At 42.7% G+C, this 19,364-nt stretch overlaps 1 protein-coding gene across 1 annotated transcript; it reads right to left on the minus strand.

The window, feature by feature from the left end:
* Nucleotides 1-230: 230 nt before the first annotated feature.
* CLDN14 (claudin 14) lies at nt 231-1,083 on the minus strand. Its single transcript, XM_068144838.1, has one exon. It carries the CDS (start codon nt 1,006-1,008, stop codon nt 298-300), a length of 711 nt encoding a protein of 236 aa, XP_068000939.1. The 5' UTR covers nt 1,009-1,083; the 3' UTR covers nt 231-297.
* Between the last annotated feature and the right edge of the window lie 18,281 nt (nt 1,084-19,364).

Genomic DNA, 19,364 nt, shown 5'->3' on the forward strand with positions numbered 1-19,364 from the left:
GCAGACTTTTTGCAGAATTGCCCTCGAGCTGCCTGCCTGCAACACTCTAATTGAAAGTAGGCAAGTACGTGCTGTCTCTGGAATATCACAGCCTCCTTTGTATATATTTGCCAGGTTTTGCAGCAAGCAGCTTTGTGTTCGCATTCTTTCTTTCTCCGGAAAGGAAGGAAAGGAAGAAACGAAGAGTGGTAAACTTTGTATCGTAACCCTTATAAATTAAAAGTCATCTTAGCTTTGCTTTATGCCATGCACAGAAATTATAAAGCAGCTGTGTCCCGCAGGCAAATCTTAGGGAACTCACACATAGTCATTTAATCTGTAGCCGCTATGGGAAGCAGATGTCAGGGAAGAAGCATGGTTTCCCTTGTAGGCAGTTGGTGGTCTATAGGAGGGAGCAGTCCTTCTTGTGCTGCTGGGCTGTGTCTGATAAGGTGTCTCGTTCCAGCGACACTGGCTTGATGTGCACAGCAGGGCCCCCCCGAGAATCGTCAAAGATGCGGAGACAAAGCCGAGGTAAAGAGCTTGACCTATCTCGTACTTCATCCCGCTGGGAAGCGTGGGGTTGTAGAAATTTGTAACAACGTCATTAGTGGTCCAAGAAACAGGTACCAGGCAAACGAGACCAGCCAGGATGAAAACGATCCCCCCAGAGACTGCGATGGAGGCTTTGGCAGAAGTCCCCTTGGCACACTGCGTGCACTTCATACCGATGACAGCGATCACGCATGCCAGCACGGAAAGGACGCAGGAAATTACCATCATGGCACGGGCGACTTGGAGGTCACGGGGCAGAGCCAGCTGGGAGTGGTGGACTTGGCACTGGTAGATGCCAGTGCTGTGCCAGACACACTCCATCCAAAGCCCTTTCATATAGGCCACAGCTGTTATAATATTGGTGCCTACATGTGCCGTTCGCCACCAGTGTGGCAGAATAGTAGCGATTAATGTTCCAATTAGGCCGAGCAGGCTTAGAGAGAAGCCAAGTAACTGAACAGCCGAGCTTGCCATGTTAATGTTTGTCCTGCCTAGTTCTCTTAATAGAGCACCTCCGCTTGAATTCCTTCGGAAAACACTGGCTTTTCTTGGAAGATATGCAGCTGTTTTACTTCGACACCTTCTGCTCTCCTAATAAAAGGTAATTGAGGAAAAAAGGAGTTAATTATTACCCAAATGCATTACCTCTCCAGCCAGTAAGGTGCATTCCAAGTGCAGTTAGTGCAATAATTAGCATAGTTATCGCTCTTAATCGTACTTTTGTGGAAGTAATGGGAAAGTAAGCTTCCCTCTTCACTTATATAAACAGTCTTCTGTTGCCCACTGGGAAGAAAACTCAAGACAATTTATGAAATGGAAAAAAATATTTTAAATGCAAATATTCCTCTTCCCAGCAGACTCTTCAAAAAAACAAACATGATTTCCTTTCTAAAGCAGAGAATTAGCTAGTGTTAACACTTGGAATGAATGAGATTTATAAAGCAGGGAACTGCAGGTTGCTTTACACGATGAAAACATTCCCAGAAGGTCATAGCAGGACTAGGAAAACAATAAGGGTGTATTTGCTCAAAGTAAGGAGCAAAGAGAGTGATTTAAAACCTGTGGAAGAGGATAACAAGTATTGGATTAAAGTCACTTTCCTGACTTGCCAGTATTTCTTGAGGTTGCCTTTTAATAAAGCAACTCAAAGGGGAATAATTTTCATTAGCCTCTGCAGAGTTTCAGCTTATGATTTTAGGTTGTGGGCAAAACGACAGCATGTGAAACCAGATGTACATCGTGGAGCTTCTGAGGAGCAACACCTTCACAGTTTGGTCACATATAAATTCTAGCTGAAAACCAAGGAATACTAACTCTTCCTTCTGTATAAATTGCAGACTAAGTAGTCTTTTCCAATGGCTGCCTTGCAAGGTCTGTTATACATCATGCATTATGTGTGTGGGCAGAAACCTGATATTTTAATACATAAAATAACTATTGCATCAAAATCCTACTTGGAATTCAGAAACAGAAACAAATTGAGGCTCCAGTTCTGCAAAGACCCATGCATGTGCTGAACGCATGTTCGTAGAAGAAAGCCTAAGTGTTTTCAGGACGGGGCCTTAGCAGGTAAAGGGAGGAAAAACATCTGGCTGAACTAATGAAGACCATTAGGACAACAAAATAACACAGAGGGAGAAAAGTGAAAGCTGGTTTACATTCCCCTTATCTCACTAATGAGATGGGAGTGCTCGAGGTGTGTATCAGCTCCGATGTTTGTCTCCAGGTCACGTTTTAACATGCACCGATCTCTGCATAATAACGAGATGGGGAGTCTCTTCCCAAAACAACCCAGAATCTGCCTTGGACAATTTGCCAAAATAAAGAAAAAATACTGAAGAGCATGGGGATTATAGGGGCTAAGAGGACAACAGTACAGGGTGAGAGTTTTTTACTCCTTTGCTTTTGTTTGGAGTGTGTCTGCTGTGTGCAGACATAGGATGGGGAGGAATGCAATTTTGGACAGGATCTGAGTAGAAGTACCCAGCCCTCTGACTGGGAAGAAAGACAAAATCCAAAGACCAGATTTCCTTTAGTGTGGTTAGTTTTAGGAAGCCATTTTCCTCCTGTTAGGTCTTTCTGGCCTTTCAGGAACTATTTACGTAACGCTTAAATGAAAATAACTGGGTTTATGTGGTTGTTGAAGTAATTTGCCTAATGGAAGAAATTTGCAAATAGTGGGGAAAATGCAGAGTCTTTTATAGTAGAAATTATTATTGCAGGTAGGTGTCATGGGATCTCTCTGCATTCTGACAGGGAAGGACAAACTGCAGATTTCTGTCTTTGTACAAGCCACGACTGTGTATTGCAGCATGACAGGGCACAGGTTAGGGCCAAGCACAGCACAGAGGAGCACAGCAATAGTAAGGAAATAGTTATCTCCAGCAGTACTGGACATATTTTTATTCCAACCATGTAACTGGGTAAGAGCTGTAGAAATCTTCAATGATTGCTTGCCTTGCAGATTATTTGGTTTTGGCTTGTGTATTAAGCCTAAGGAATATTAAAACAGTATTTTCCCTTTTTCTACAGCTATTTGTTTTCTATGAGGCATATAACTGTTGTATCTGAGCATGCCACACACCATAGAGAAATTATCCTGCTAATGCTCCTCTAGGACTGAGGAAATCTAGACATGGCTTTGGGGCATAGCAAGAGGACAAGGGACCTACCCAGGCTGCAAAGGAAACCTGCAGCTGAACTGGAAACAGACCTCAAAATCTCCTGTGTCATAGGTTCCTGGCCCTAGTAGCATCATCTTTCATAAACCTGGTGCCTGCCTTGTCTGATGGTTCCCCCATTCCTTCATTTATTTCTCTGTGTACATCTGTGGATGTGTGCAACCTGAGATTATATTCTATCCAATTACTCAGGCCACACATTATATCGCTATATTGCACACCATTCAGCAGACTGGCCACATCTTTGCAAATAGGCTTTCAAGGTCAGGCATCAGGCTTTGCAGCTAATCCCAGGGAGAACAGGGTATAAAAGGTAAATGTGATTTACACCACCAGTCATGGGAAATGGACTCCAAATTTAATGGAGGTCAGAATACTCCAGGTCTTGGCAGCAGCTATTTTTAGATGTCATTAAGGTGTTATTTTTAAACATTAGCTATTAAGAGCCTTCTAATTTAAGAAACTGGTGTTAATTAGCCCCACTTGCTCGGCATCATGTTTTCCATGTGTGTTTCTCAGTGGATGCCAGCTGCCCCTGGTGCTTAGTAACACTTTAATTGCTACGGACCAACTTTCCCCTCCCTGCTTGGAAGTGGCAAAACCAGCAGTAACTTAACACATTTATCTCCAAGAACATCAGTGGCCTTGTTAAAATATCTCACCTTACAGTTTTGTTTCTGATGGGTTAGGCAAGGAACATGACCAGCACAGTGGGATAAGGTGAGCAGCTGTTTGGATATTTCTCATGGACTGACCTAGTTAAACACAAGGAAAGGGGGGGGGGGGGGCGGGAAGAAAGCAAGAAAGAAGCCAATCTTTTATGCATGGTTTGTGCTTGTTAATATGTTTGGGTTTTTTTTTTAAGTAAGCAAGCCAGAACCAGTGTTTGTGGAGCAATGAAGATGGTACCTGTGTGGGCTAAAAGCCGATGAAATCTGGTAAAATGACTGCTTACTTCTAAGAGAAGACAGTAGTGCCCAGTGCACAGCTGCCAAAGAAGAGAGAGAGGGCTGTCTCAAACAAAGCACACTCCTGAAATGCTTTATTTCTGCCTGTGGCTTGCTCAGCCAAACACCTGCATCCCAGTGGCTGCAGAGTACATGAGAAGGGAGTTCTTTCCCAGGAAGCCCCTTTTACTGGGACAGTGGTGTCTATTTACATCCCCTCCAGCAGCAACACCAGCAACCTCCTGGGTTCATCTCCAAGTCCATCAAAATAGATAATTTTGTCTTCCTTCTCTTGGTGTAGTTTGGCCAGTGTCACTGGGAAGCTTTAAGCCAGCTGAACCAAACACCTGTGGCAGACCTGGCTTGATGAGTGCCATTACTTTACTGCTGTACACAAGGTGATGAAGCTCAATATCAGTCCCCCATAACTGGATCAAGACACAGTGTGCAGGTTTAGCCTTGATGACCTCCAAAGCCTATCTAAACACAGTGATTGTAAAATGGTGTGAAAATTTTTGGGTAGAAACTGTGAAACTTTGGAATTTCCTTGCTCTGCCAACTCATGCCAGCTTTATTTTTATGAGCACAAGAGTTGAAAAGACAACTTTTCTCTACAAACTTCAGTTTTACCTAATGCCTCTGTTGTACAGGAACAGTCATAGCTGGGATAAACCCTTGGTTGTGCTTTCCACTGGGCTGTATCACAGCTGTGTTAGCCTTGGGAAACATGGCTCCAGAATAAGCTCCAAATAAACAGCAGAAACTGATGTCACTAATCTGGGTATTTATCCAGGATTAAATGACAGATGCATGTTTTACTGCTGTCTCTTTCATTGTTTCTCATTTTACTGTTTCCCTACCCATATTGGTCTTATCCTTTTCTTTCTGCTCTTTCCAAGCCCTTTGAATTGCTTCTTCTCATGCAGACCCTGGCTGCAGTGCCTCTTGACCCTGAGCCGCAATTCTGCCAATGAACTTTAATTCCAGTGTTTCTTGTATTTCCAGTATTTCTTCACCTTCACCAAGTTACATTTTCACTGCAGCTCCTCAAATTCTGCACCAATTATCTCAAAAATGCAGGAAATCTGGCCATTTCAGCCTCTGCACTGGGAGTTCAAAGTGGTTGGGTATGGTGATGTCCTTAGTAGACATCCTTACCTGCCACAGACCGGTGGAGTCGTGCCTGAAGTACTCCCTGATGTGGACCTTAGCTGAGTCAGGCCTTTAAAGCCACACTCACTTTACATCCTTGCTTAATCTCATATAGCCTGAATTAGTAAGGCTGGGCCCATGTTTAAGTGCCATCTGAGCTTTAAGGCATGCTCAGATAGTATGTTTGCCAGGCAGGCAAATGAGATTACCCACTCCCACTCTGTGAATTCAGTTGTTTCTCCTCCCCAGGCCCTTTCATTGCTAACTCCTGATGAAATGTTTTTAGGGAAAAAAAGATTGACTCAGTAAGAAGAGATCCCTCTCTGGATACGGGTGAGGATGTGTAGATCTGAGAGGAAATTAGGCCTGCTGGGCTCACAGCAAATTTCTTCTCTTTCTCCCCCTTTCATTATTTTTTTAAAAAAGAAATTAGGAAATCAACAAAGGTTTGCAAGGCACATTGTAACTAACCCTGATCCCACACCTACTCCCACCCCTTCTCTGTGAAACAAGTGTTTGCAGCAAATGCTGACATTGATCACTGCAGCGCAGCTGCTCCTCTGCCAGATGTGAAGGAGAAGCCTTAACCCCTCTTCAGATCCATAAAGCCTCCAGGACTTTCCCAGTGTGGCACTACTGGGTTGTAACTGGCTCTGTGCCACCTTGTTGTTTTCTTCTGCATGGACAAGGTCCTTCTCACAAGTGCCAGGACAATCTCCATGCACAACTTTTTGGGTGTTTGGGCTAGGGATGCTGTCAGCCACCAGAAGCACTGCCATTCATTTCATAGCTTGTTCCTGCCTAAAACCAGACACACATTACCTCTGCAACAATTACTGCTGCCTTTAAAATTGTTTGACTTTGAAATATTCTTGAGTTGACCCCATTTTAATTATTTTACTATCACAGATGTAATTATTTCTTTGGGTCACGTTGTTTTTTTCTAGAGGTGTGAACCAAAAGCTTCATATTCACCCTGAAATTACATAAAAGCCAGCAGTCCTGTAAGAACTAGAAAGCCTGCAAAGAAAAAAGGATTAGGTCCACATTTTGATCCCACATAATTTTACCGTCCAAATTTTGAAGTCTTGTCACCTCAGTCCTCCATACAGCCAGTGGCTGAGATAAGTAAGTTCAGAGAAACTTTTTCTTTATCACTGGGGTGAATTGCCCTCAGTGGCTGCTACCTGCTTTGATGGGTCGAAAGGAGCAGCTGGAAGAAGCAGGTTTCATGACCAAGGTGTTGCTTCAGGCAGTGCCTAATCCCAGGCCTGAGGGACAAAACCTGCAACGCTAAGCAGTATGCATGGTGTGAATAGCAAGAGTTAAGGGATAAAGGGATGCTAACCAGAAACTGTATATATGTATATATATATATATGTTTACATTTCCAGACTTAGTGGAGGTAGACATTTCCAAAACTGTTCATTTGGGCTAGACCTTTCAGAAGAGCTCTTGAGCAGCTTGAGTTTTGGGTGCTCAGCCTGAGAAACCTTCAAAAGCTCTACTCTACTACAGCAGTCAGATTTAAGCTCTAAGAACTTTGTATCATTTGTCACATCTATAATTGGGTCTCAGTGTCCACACATGAAATGGACAAAAGAACAAAAGGACAAAGTTATCTGAGAGCTAACCTGTGACTATATGAAAATGATTGATGTGTTCAGGAAGAGGGATATATGCATATTTCTCTTTGGCTGGCATGTGAACAGAAGCTCTTGCACAACTTGCAGCTCACGTGATCTCTTTTTTTGACAGAATGTAGCCAGGGTTATTGGGTTTGAATGATAATAAACATCCACAATGTAGTAGGGGCTTCTCTGTACAGTATAACTTAGAGGAGGATGTGATGAATGGTACATTTATGAAGTGTACTCTACATGTAATATGGCTACTTAAGTTTGCTTTTTATTTATAGTGTTAATGCCTTAAAAGAGCATTGTGCCAAATATACACTATAAACCTTCATTTCTTTTCAGAAAGTCAGTCCTTTCACTGAGATTGCTTTACTGAATCTAGGAGGTGTTTGTTTGTCTGTGGGACACTGCTAGATGAGCCAACTTAACCTACTGGAAATAATGGGCTCTTTTCTGACATGTTGACTGTGGCTTTGCAAGAAACTCTGTTGGGGTTGTTAGTACCTGCCTGGGTAATCTTAACTTGGATCCATCTGCAAACACACAAACATTATGAAGTACTGTATGTGTACATGATAAACCAGCCTTTTTCCCTTTAGAGTTCATCCCTTATTTGACAAACATAAAAATCAAGACATTCAGTGGAAGATGGGACCAGGGGCTGGGGAAATAAATCTTATGAAGGCAACTCAGGGAGCTGGGGCTGTTTAGTTCAAAAAAGAGGAGGCTGAGGGGAGACCTCATTGCTCTCTACAACTACCTGAAAGGACATTGTAGGGAGGCTGACAATGGTCTCATCTCAGAGGTAATTAGTGACAGAACAAGAGGGAATGGCCTCAAACTACAACTGGGTAGGTTTAGACTGGACATTACCAAAAAGTTTTTGGAGTGGTCAGGCATTGGAATGTGCTGTCCAGAGAGGTGGTTGAGTCACCAACCCTGGGTGTGTTTAAAGGTTGTTTGGGTGTGGTGCTCGGGGCTATGGTTTAGGGGTGAACCTTGTAGAGTAGGGTTATCAGTTGGACTTGGTGATCCTGAGGGTCCTTTCCAAACTGAATGTTTCTGTGATGCTGTGATTCAGGTAATGTGCTAAGAAATACCCAGTACTATGAAAATCAGGTACATGGTTCCACTTGCCAAACTCTGGGTGACATTTCTGATAATTTTCACATTTCTCCCCCATGCGCAAAGCAGAAATAATCTGAACTGAGGCTAAATCCATCACTATTTGAAACACTGCTGCTTTACAGTGAGACCACAAAAATCATTGCTCTAAACTTAATGTAGCTTTTTATTGGAAGTTAGCACAGAGGAAAAAGCCAAGGTAAGAATTTACCTCAGTATTTGTGCGTGGTATTGGTGCACAGATGAATTCATGCAAAATAAGGAGACGTGGGAACAAAAACTCTTGTCCGTGTACCAGTGTCTTTATGGATGCTTTTATTTTCAGAATGAAAGTAGCCAAGTCAAGATCAGAGAGTCTCTTTATGCCTTCGTGTTGGAAACAACCATATCCATTTTTAGAACATGATCTGCTGAAACCAGGGGAAGTCTGTGCGTAGGCTGGCCTTTTATCAGGCCTTCAGATTAAAAGGCCACCACATCTGCAGAAAGGGTTGCAGCCAGAATGACGCAGAACTTACCAGGGGGCTCTGTGCCCTGGAGGATTCCTGTCTGCAAGTGTCAGCTGGTAAATTAATCGCCACCCAGTCGGATTACAAACACCTAACAGCTAAACCACAGTATTTATTACCCAGGAATGCCATGAGATGATGGAGCTATTCTAGCTAGAAGATCAGAAGCCCTTGGGCCAGACTCTCAGCCAGCATAAATCCACGCACAGTGAAGAGAATGAAGCAACACCAATTTACACTGACACAGTATTTGGCTTTAGGAGCTTGGGATGCAGAGGGGTTTTTGAGATCTATTTCCCCTGTTTGCTTGCATGCAGCTTGCTGGCTACCTGTTGTATCTGAGTTATTATTTATGACCAGAGACCATTGTACTTGCACAGCCTGCCAGTTGCATGAGATTTTACCTCCAGATTATTCTTGGGTGATTTTGTCCAGTCAGTTTTCAAATGACTGAAGCCTTGAAGTTTCTGACATTTCCTGTGGCAGACTGCTCTGCAGTCTGCTATGCTTCACCGTTTAGAAATACATTCAGAGAGCCAAACCAAATTCTCACACTCTGTCTCCCAGCCCTATTTCCTTTAATCAGCCTAAATAAATTACCTTGTTAATGTCTACGCCCTTCAAATAGCTATTGAGAGTTATCAAACATTTTTTATTATCCATGCCTCACCTGGGCTCTCTCCCTCTTCTCCTTCTGCTTCCCCACTCCTGTGATATTGACATTGTTTAATAGTGCTTAGAATAGTTTTCATCCCAATTTCATTTTATCTTGATTGCAAGGGTCTGTGGTGTATTACACTTTACACTGTCTTTGCCCCTTCAGCCATTATGCAAACTGATCTCAGAAAGCAATCATACTACTTAGATTGGCACTAATTCTCTCACTGCAAAATCTTTGTGTTTATGACTAATGGTCAGCGTTAACATATGATGCAGCTGGTTTCAGAATAGCTAAAATAAAGTTTACCAAGTTGCCAGTAGTATAACCTGCTAGGTGTCTGCATCTTTTGTTATCTTCTCATTTCCAATATAGTTGATGGCTTTCTAGAGGTGATGGCAGGCAGCACAGCCAACCCTCCCTTCCCTAGCCTTCATTTCCGGGTTTACTCCAGAGGGCAGTGATGGCCCTGCTTGCAGACACTGGTCTCCTCTCATTGAAATGTCCAAGGGAGAAAATACACACTATGGCAAAACCTGAAATAAGATCTGGGCTGCCATGCTTCACTCAGCAGCCACAAACTGGAGGGAGGAGGGGGAAGGCCATGTGCTCAATCCAAGCTAAGATGCCTGGAGTCAGTGTGATGTTTCCCTATGGTTTCCATGTGCATGAACTCAGGAGACCATTTGACTCTCCCTTCTGTCCCTTTTTTGATCCAGTAAGCTTTCATCCCAACTGTTCACAGCCATGTGGGCAGTGGCAGTCCACTCACATTTTTTATTTTGTCTGTTTGCCTTTTTTGGTTCCCATGTTTCTGCAGGAAAACTCACAGACAGCAGTATGAGCAACCTCTGAGTAGCACATGCTGTATGCCCAAGTACGTTGCACAAACTGCACCTAGCCTGGACAGATGGGCAGCACAAGGGACTGGTGACAGCCTGTGCTGTCTAGGGGGTCCACACACTGCTTCCTAGGTTTGGCAGACCCTAGAGGGTTAGCTGACAATGCCACTGTAAGTCTATTTCTGGACAGACACTCAGCAGCCTCAGATCAGTCAAACATCCCCGTTCTTGCTTACACAGCATTTGAGTGCATTGAAGAGATATCCGAGAACAGGTCTGAGCTTGCTTGTGTAGGTGTAAGCAGAGGGCAGCTCCCCCACAGTCTATGTGATTAAGGTGATGCTATGCTGGAAACAAACATGATACAAAGATCTTCCCTCTTAGGTGTTTGTCATGACTTTGGACTTGTGATGCACTGGTGGAGGTTTTAGATAAAACTTTAAGTCCTCACACTTACACGCCTTCGGGGGAGACATATTTTGTTTCCAGGCTGACATAGTTCCATTAACAAACAAGCTGACAGCTGACTAACGGAGAGCTCAAGATGCTTGTGACTTACTGCAGAAGACCTCAAGATACTCAAGGGGCAACAGGCACAAACTGGGACACAGGAAGTTCCATCTGAGGGTGACAGAGCCCTGGAACAGGCTACACAGAGAGGTTGTGGAGTCTGCTTCTCTGGAGATATTCAAAATTCACTTGGATGCGATACTATGCAACCTGTTCCAGATATAACAGGGTATTGGACCAGATGAGCTCCAGAGGTCCCTTCTAACAGCTGCCATTCTGGGATCCTGTGGGATTCTGTGGCCTAGGGCATTAAATGTAATAGAAAAATAGGTGGAAGCAACTGAGTTCAAAGCATCATCTTTGCTTTGAGTGTAGTGTGTGTGGGACTCCTGCACTTCAACTGCACGTTGCTTTCAACTGCACTACTTCTTGGTCGCCTGTGAAATTCTCCCCACATCTTTGACACTTCCATTTGTCTTTCAAGATGACATCAGAATAAATAAGACCATTGACCACAAACTCATTTGTCTTTTTGGTAGCTCTCAGAAAGTGCTGCAATTATTTGGCTTCTTAAAACTTTCACACTCTTACAACTCTCATAGTGATTTAATTATTGATATTTTTCTCCCCAGCTGTGATGATTTAGTCTAGCCTGGGTTTTGAAAGACTCAGCCAGGAAAGTCCCAGAGTGCAATACAGCTCATTTATAAGGATCAGCATTTCTGCAACACCAAGCCTACACTGCACTCTACATCTGTCTTATCTAAACACTACCATCACACTGTATTTAGATTTTCATGGTAAGTTAAACCACGACACGTAGATTTAGGAAAGTCATACATCTGGCCTGGAAAGACCATTCTGATTCTTAAACATTTTGCAGAACAGCTTCATATTATTAATTCAGGTAGAGCACATTTGTTTCGTGAAGCTTAGTTCCCTTGCCAGCGAGGGGGAAGCATTGCGGTCTCTTCACCACAGAAGTTCTTACTTCCCTGAAAACCCCCAAAAATTAAGTCAGTTGCCTAACCATATAAATCATAGCCTTTCATAAGCATGCCAAAACTATTCTGATGTGAGAATTGTGTTAGAACACTGGTGAACTCACCTTTATTTCCCAAACAGGACTTTCACCTGTAAGTGAGAAAAGAGCCAAAATAACTCAGCAACGCAACTAATATTTGTGTATGTCAAAACCAAGCCCTCTGAATTCCAAGGCCAGGAAGTTCTTATGATTAAGATGCCTCTTACAGACACTAAAGACCCAGTATAGTTTGTCTGGCTTATTAATGGTCAACAAGAATACTTTAAAGCTTATGTTTAAGACAGAAATTGCAAGGATAAACTTCTCCCAGTACATTTATTTGCTATTGCTGAGCTAACATCAAAAGACACATACTAACTTTTTAAATTTCCTGGCTTTTATGATTGCTCAATTTTGCAACCTTAACATTATTTTGAAACTAGGATTTCAAAATTTTCCCCAAGAGACTAAGAGAGCTATGTGCTTTTGAAACTTTGCTTTTCTGTACCTAATTTCCCAGGGCTTGTTGTTTGGGTTTGTGTTGTTTTTTTTCCCAGCTGAAAATCATGCAGACAGGAGCAAAATCACAGGACCTCGAAAATAATCAAGTGTGTTTCTAGTGCCCTGGTGCCTTAAATTTTCTGCATTTGCTGGGTGTTCATTCTATGGTGCAGGTGTACATCTGCTATGGATCACAGCCCTGTCCAGGAAAGCACTTGACATCACTAGAACCACTCACATGCTTAAGGTGAAGCACTTGCTTAAGCGCTTTCCTGGATTGGGGAATATCTTTAGACGTATTTAAACTTGAAAGGAAATTGAATTTAATTTCCCTATCGATGCATGTGGGATTTAAACAGGTGATGAATTACATCTAATGGCTGCTAGTGTGCATATTCCCCTAACATGAGTGGGAAATCAATCCTTTCTGTCTATACAAAATCATAAAATACCACAGTAAGTATGAGAAACTGTGTTCCTTTAAAACAAAGCACAGATCCTTCTTGGTTTGCATTCAGGTTGTTTGGCATCTCAAGTTAAGAATTTGTTTCTATGCCCACTGCTGGCTGTTTTTCTGGGGGTGAGCAGATGGGACCTCATTTATTAACTGGTCTTTTCAGGTGAAAATTCTTCCCTTGTGAGAGTGCTTAGCAGACCCATACAATATTTAAACCCCCTTAAGCAGGATTAAGCAGTGTCCGAAGGATAATGGTGGCTCTCCAGAATGAGATGGCTTTTTACTCCTCATCAGAGGTTAGGGACTGCCCTGCTGGAAAGCAGTTCCACAGAGAAGACCTTGGAGAGATGGTGGACAGGAAGTTGTCCATGGAACAGCAATCTGCCCTTGTGATCAAGAGAGCCAATGATATCCTGGGGCATATCAAGAAAAGTGTGTCCAGCAAGTCTAGGGAAGGTCTTCTGCCTCTCTGCTCTGCCCTGGTGAGAATACACCTGGAATACTGCATCCAGTCTGGGGCTCCCTAGTTCAAGAAAAACTGAGAACTGCTAGGGAGAATCCAATAGAGAGCTATGAGGATGATATGGGAACTCGAGCATCTCCCCTGTGAAGAGAGACTGAGAGACCTGGGACTCTTTAGTCTTAAGACTGAGTGGGGATCTCATCAGTGTGTATAAATATCTAAGGGATGGGTGTCAAGTGGAGGGGGACAATCTCTTTTCTGTGGTGTGCAGTAATAAGACAAACAACAATGGGTTCAAACTTGAACATAGAAGATTTCATCTCAACATGAGGAGAAACTTCTTTACAGTGAGGGTGACAGAGCACTGGAACAGGCTGCCCAGAGAGGTTCTGGAGCCTCCTTCTCTGGAGACTTTCAAAACCCACTTGGATGTATTCCTGTGCAGACTACCCTATGTGACCCTGCTTTGGCAGGGGGGCTGGACTGAATGATCTCTTGAGGTCCCTTCCAACCTCTAATGTACTGTGATACTGTGATCAGCTGAACATGAGATTCAAAAATGAAGGAATGACGATTTCCTTCAGTCCAACTGAGATGAACTGCAACATGGTACAGTAGGCACCTGCTTCTCACTTGGTACAGCATCTTCTTCCCTTTACAAGAAGAAGGGATGAGCCACTCTATGTCTGTCTGTGATGGACTGTTTCATTATTAATTTTAAATGACACATAGCTCTGCACTTAGAGCAGATGTGGTAATTGCAAGAGAGTCACCTACATTAATCACAGAATCACAAAACATCAGGGGCTGGAAGGGACCTCAGGAGATCATGTAGTCCAATCCCTATGACTGAGTTGCAGGGAAAAACCAGAATCTTTTTAAACAAGTGCAAATCATTTGTGATATAAAGAACACAAAACCCTGTGGAAGCAAAGGTCTTCCAAGGGACTCAGCACCATACAGGAGAAAATGATTCACACTGCTGGTAGCCCAGTTTTCAAAACTGTTTGAAATGACATGGATATTTAATTTGGAAAGTACTGAGTGATGCTGGTTTGTTTCTTTTGAATACACATTTCCCATATGCCAGAGTCTTTTCCTGTGCTGATGAATGTATCTAGTTTAGGCGCTGAAAGGAACAGGAGACACTTCTACTGTGTTCCAAAGAATGGGAAATACCATTTTGCAGGTTTATTTTTCATTCATTTAGGTGCCGTCCGATTGACTGCTGCAGATGGCTCTGTAAATATCTGTGAAGGAGGGACCTTTCGGGAACTAGAGGCTGCTTACATACTGTGCCCAGCATCCAGAGCCAATAGAAACAGACCCAGTGTTCTATATCTGTTTTCGTTTCTTTCTTGTTCCAGTGTAGCAGCAGATTTTTTCCCTGCCTCAAAGATGAGTGGTGCCAGCAGCTGGTCTGGGTGAACTGCAGCCCACAGTGAGCCCTGCCTTGAGTGGTCTGGAAGGTCTGCAAGAGGAGCATGTGGTGGCTGGGATCATCCTGTCCCTGGGAGCAGTGGTTCCATCTTGTCTGTCTCAAGCAAGATGGTGCTTCAGGAGGCAGTATGGGTGGCTCTTGTCCCACTCACAAGGAAGAAAGAGAAACCTTTCGCACTTCAGGTACCAACAGGCTGGCTAGTGAAAATCCTGGGGCATTTCTAGCTCCTTAAGGCAAGGGCAATAAAAACACTTCATGTCCCTGGGATGACATGAGAGAGTTAGCTAGAGTAAGGAGTACTTTTTTCCCTTTTGGCCAAACTAGAAGATTTTAAGACCTTCCTCTTCTTCCTTTATTTTTCAGGGGAAAAAACCCAAACCATCAACCCCTCTCTCTTTCTCCATTCTCTCCCTGCCCCACAAAATGAAGGTGTTGTTTTCAAGCAGTGTACCCCAGCATGAAGCAAATTTTTCTGTGGTTGAGGTTATTTGCATTGTCAGCTTTTACAATGATGCAAGGATCTGACCATTACAGCATCACTGTCTTATAGTTTCATAGTTTCATTCAGGGTTGGAAGGGACCACAAGGATCATCTAGTTCCAACCCCCCTGCCATGGGCAGGGACACCCCACACTAGATCAGGCTGGACAGAGCCTCATCCAGCCTGCTCTTAAACACCCCCAGGGACGGGGCCTCGACCACCTCCCTGGACAACCCATTCCAGGGCTTCACCACTCTCATGGTGAAGAACCTCCTCCTCACATCTAGCCTGAATCTCCCCACCTCCAGTCTTATTTAGCATCGTTATTTCTGGTCTTTTACCACTATTTCCAAGGTACTATTTCTTAGAGGCAGCCACATCTTCCAAGGACTGTATCAGTGCCCATTACAGAGACTGAAAAAGCCACATGTTAGTCTGACTGAGACTAACACAGCAATTAACTCGCTGGTGCTTCCTTGATGCAACAATTCATATTGATGAAAGCTCCAGACCTGCTGGCTCCAAGGAGTTACTTTTACTGTATCAACTTTTCACATGTAATAAAAAGTATAGCCACATGAGAAATTGAACTTATCTGTGTACCCCCAGGTTTCAGAGAGCAAAAGACTTCTAAACCAAGTGATGTGATTAGGAGAAATAAGGAAATGAAATCACTTAATGGGAATGTGTAGCACATAGAAGGAATCAATAAATAGTTCCCAGGAGTTATCAAGGGCCCTTTAATGCTTTTTGGACCTAAACTATCTAATCCCTACCCTTTCTGCTTTATTCGTCCTCCATTCTACCACATATCACTGGAATACTATGCATCCTGTGAAGATCACAGCAGCTGCTTGGTCCCAGGATGCAAGGTAAGGTAAAAGGGTCAACTTTTCATTATGTGGCATATCAGATTCTCCATGAGACCTCTCCGACTTTCCACAACTGCTTAAATGCCTTATTAAGGATATGGATATAAGCCTGTTTCCACAAGCACGAAGTTACCTTCCTTTTCCCGGAGCTTAATAAACGCTATGCAATAACCATCCTCTGGGATTGCCCAGTAGCAGCAGCTCATCTGGATGTTGATAGATAAAGCAGCGCAGTGTGGTGGGCTGCACGGCTGGTGAATCATTTAAAGAAGTAGTTACCACAAAAGAGAAAGGAGGTAATAAAAGCCTGCAGGCCCTCTTGGTGACATCTGTGTGACCTCGCTGTGACTAACATCTGAATCTGTCTCTAGATGTTTTCTAACTTGCTTACCTGGGTTTCTTACACTACACAAATGGGACAAATACACACAGGTAGAAAACTGTCACTTCTGAACTCAGCACCCACTGACGTTACCATTCACTTGATCGAGCCCTGGGCCAACATTTTAAACTGGGGTGGTGTCAAACTGTTCTCTTTTTGCTGTCGAGAACAATAAGTCTTCAGAGGGTAGGGTGAGAGACCCGGACTCTTTTGAGAGACCTGGGGCTGCTTAGTCTGAAGAAGTATGAGAGGGGATCCTATTAATACTTACAAATATCTGAAGGGTGGTTGTCAAGAAGAAGGGGCCAGTCTCTCTTCAGTGATGCCCTCTGTTAGGACCAGAGGGAAAAGACACAGACACAGGAAGAAGCTTCTTTACTGTGAGGGTGACAGAACATTGGAACAGGTTACCCAGAGAGGTTGTGGAGTCTCCTTCTTCTGTGTGGCCTGCCCTAAGTGATCCGGCTTCAGCAGGAGGGTGCACTCAATGATCTCCAGAGGGCACTTCCAACCCCTACCATTCTATGATTCTGTGATTGCTAAGGTGAATACCAGCTGACCTCAGATGATGAAAAGCTTAGAGGAATAAATAAAAGGCATAATTTGGGCTAACAGATGATGTTAATACAAGGTAGTGTCAAGTAACATCAGTCTTCATTTCTCTTTGTTTGGTGATGTCTACCTGAGCTGAGGAAGGTATGCCAGCAACCAGTAGTGCCCATTAACTCATGCCTACAAACCCCTATCACACAGTCAAGACTCTTCCATTGCAACATCTTAGTCTGGACCCTCCCTATATTCATCCAGGAGCATAGTCTGTCTACTGATATTTATTTGGAAGAAGTCCAAATGCTTTTATGTGGGCAAAAGTCCTACTTGTTTCAGTGGAAATTGAGCCAGAGTAAGGACAGCTGACAAGGGCTTCAGGATTTGCCCTATTCTCCTGAAGATCAAAAGAGATTATCTGTGGAATGGACACAGTTTTACTGGATACTTCAAACACTCCATCTAATTGTAATCAGCCTCAGTTCTGAAGTCAGGGTATCCTACACCTAGTAATTCTCTGTGCCGTCAATGTGCCTCCTGATGGGATCACACCAAATCCTATGTCTGAAGCCGTCTAATTTGGGAGATTTGCATTATGGTTTAGATTCAGTTCATAGCTTAAGTGTGTATTTCAATATACAGCCTTTCCTTTGTGTGAGTTTTTCTCATGCTTTGGCTCAAAAAATATGTTTTATGTAGGAGTATAAAAAGCTTTAGAGTCAGATCAAAGATCCATGCACTCCTGTAATCTGTGCCAACAGGGCCAATATCTGAGATTTAGGAAAGGGAGTAAAAATAGGAGAGGCATATAGTATTGATTTGCAATAATGCTGTCCCTGCAGGCTGACAATCACAGATTTCTTGATCCTGAAATCTTATCTTGGTGGTTCATCTCAATGAGTGTTTTCTTCCATTATTTTGTTCATTTACTTTTTGAAGCCATGCAAGCATTCAGTATCCAGTGTCCTCTGGCAGAAGGTAATGCACTCTCTTTTTTCCTAATGTTTTGAACCTGCTATATCCTAGTTTCATTGTATGCCCCTTTCTTCATTTATTAGGATAGTAATTTCCTATTTAACATCTCTGTGCTGCTCATGACTTTATAATACAGATGCAAGCGTCAGGACAATCCAAGACAGAGGAGTTCAGATCTACGTGGTATCAGGAGATACACTTTTTATGGTGAAGCCTCATTTCCACCTATTTCCATTTTCCACTCATGCAACCTGCATTTCTCAGCATAATAAAACATAACAAGGTCTTGGCAAGTGGAAGTAACTTCTTTAATGCCTGTTGAGAATCTGTCCCCATATGTTCAATAAATGCTTTCATTCAATGAATGTATATTCAGCTTTAAAAAAACATAGCAAATTACTTTTTTTTTTTCCCCCTGCATCAAGTGCCAAGATAATAATAATCTGGCAAGTAACTATTTAAGCAGAGTAGTGAAGCCAAGACTCGCTGTTACCACTATAATAATAATTATTTGCTGGTGACCACCAGTCTTCAGTGAAAATTTCAGGTGCCTCTGGTATTTTTCAAACTTTGCTAGGCGACTTCAGGGTCCAGCTCTGCTGTTCTTTCTCACACTGAGTTTTATCTGATTGCAAATTAGCCTCGAAAGACTTGAGTCAAAGCACAAAATGACTCATGCTGAGGAACAGCAGCAGAATCTGATCCTGTGTTACTGGTCTCTCAATTATTTCTGAGTAGCTGGCATTAAGGCTTTACATATATATCTTTACAATACTGGAGGTCTGGGTTTATTAACAAACATTGTTTTCAAAAAGACATATGCTACTTCTATTAGATTCTGTTTGCAAAACCTGTGTATTCTTGGGCTGAATAGTGCAGCTCCTGAAACAAAAAAGTAAATGACAAATTCAGAGTTCTGGAACTGTATAACTTCCACTGAGAAAATAACCCAGAAACCTCACCAGCCACATCTGTGTATATCACCATTCAATTATTTCTGTTTTACTAGACTGCAGGTTATTTTGCCTTATATTCAATGGTCCAGGAGAAAACAAAAATCCTTGCTAATGATCAATGATATGGGGAAAAAAGTTAAATCAATAAAATGAAAAATTATCTGATGATAATCACAGTTGCAAGACTTGCTTCTGGGCACACCAGGAAAGCGTTCTGAACTTCAAACCTCTGTTATTATGTCACTCTATTTCAGCTGGAGTAATCCATTTCGGTCCTGGGAGTACCAGATGCTGAAATCACTTTTGGGGAAAAAAAATGTTACTAAAATATGCTAAAAATATAAATTACAGAAGGATGTTGCTTGGGTAGGTTTTCATTAGCATGGAGCTTATTCTCAGAGAGGGACTCCAGGGAGAAGCACACCTGGAGAGTGTAAAACTAGCTTTTCCTTACCCTGGGCTGCCTTCAGGACACAAACCTGAAGAGACTCATATATATGGAAAGTGCTATACTTGCTGCTGTTATAAATCAGAATAGATCAACAAAACAGCACCAAATTTTAGTCAGCTAAACAAAATGAATAGGCATTGAGAATTAAGAGATCAAAATTTAAGCAAGGCTTATGTTGGAGCAGGCACTCATAACTTGTTGAGAGCCTGCTGAAACAAAT

Source organism: Melanerpes formicivorus, unplaced genomic scaffold (assembly GCF_026170545.1).
Source record: "Melanerpes formicivorus ecotype bairdi unplaced genomic scaffold, bMelFor1.0.p_v2 SCAF_11, whole genome shotgun sequence".
Classification (NCBI taxonomy): domain Eukaryota; kingdom Metazoa; phylum Chordata; class Aves; order Piciformes; family Picidae; genus Melanerpes; species Melanerpes formicivorus.

Excerpts from the sequence above, each read along its gene's own strand:
- CLDN14 (XM_068144838.1), bottom strand. The coding sequence starts at position 1,008 with ATGGCAAGCTCGGCTGTTCAGTTACTTGGCTTCTCTCTAAGCCTGCTC.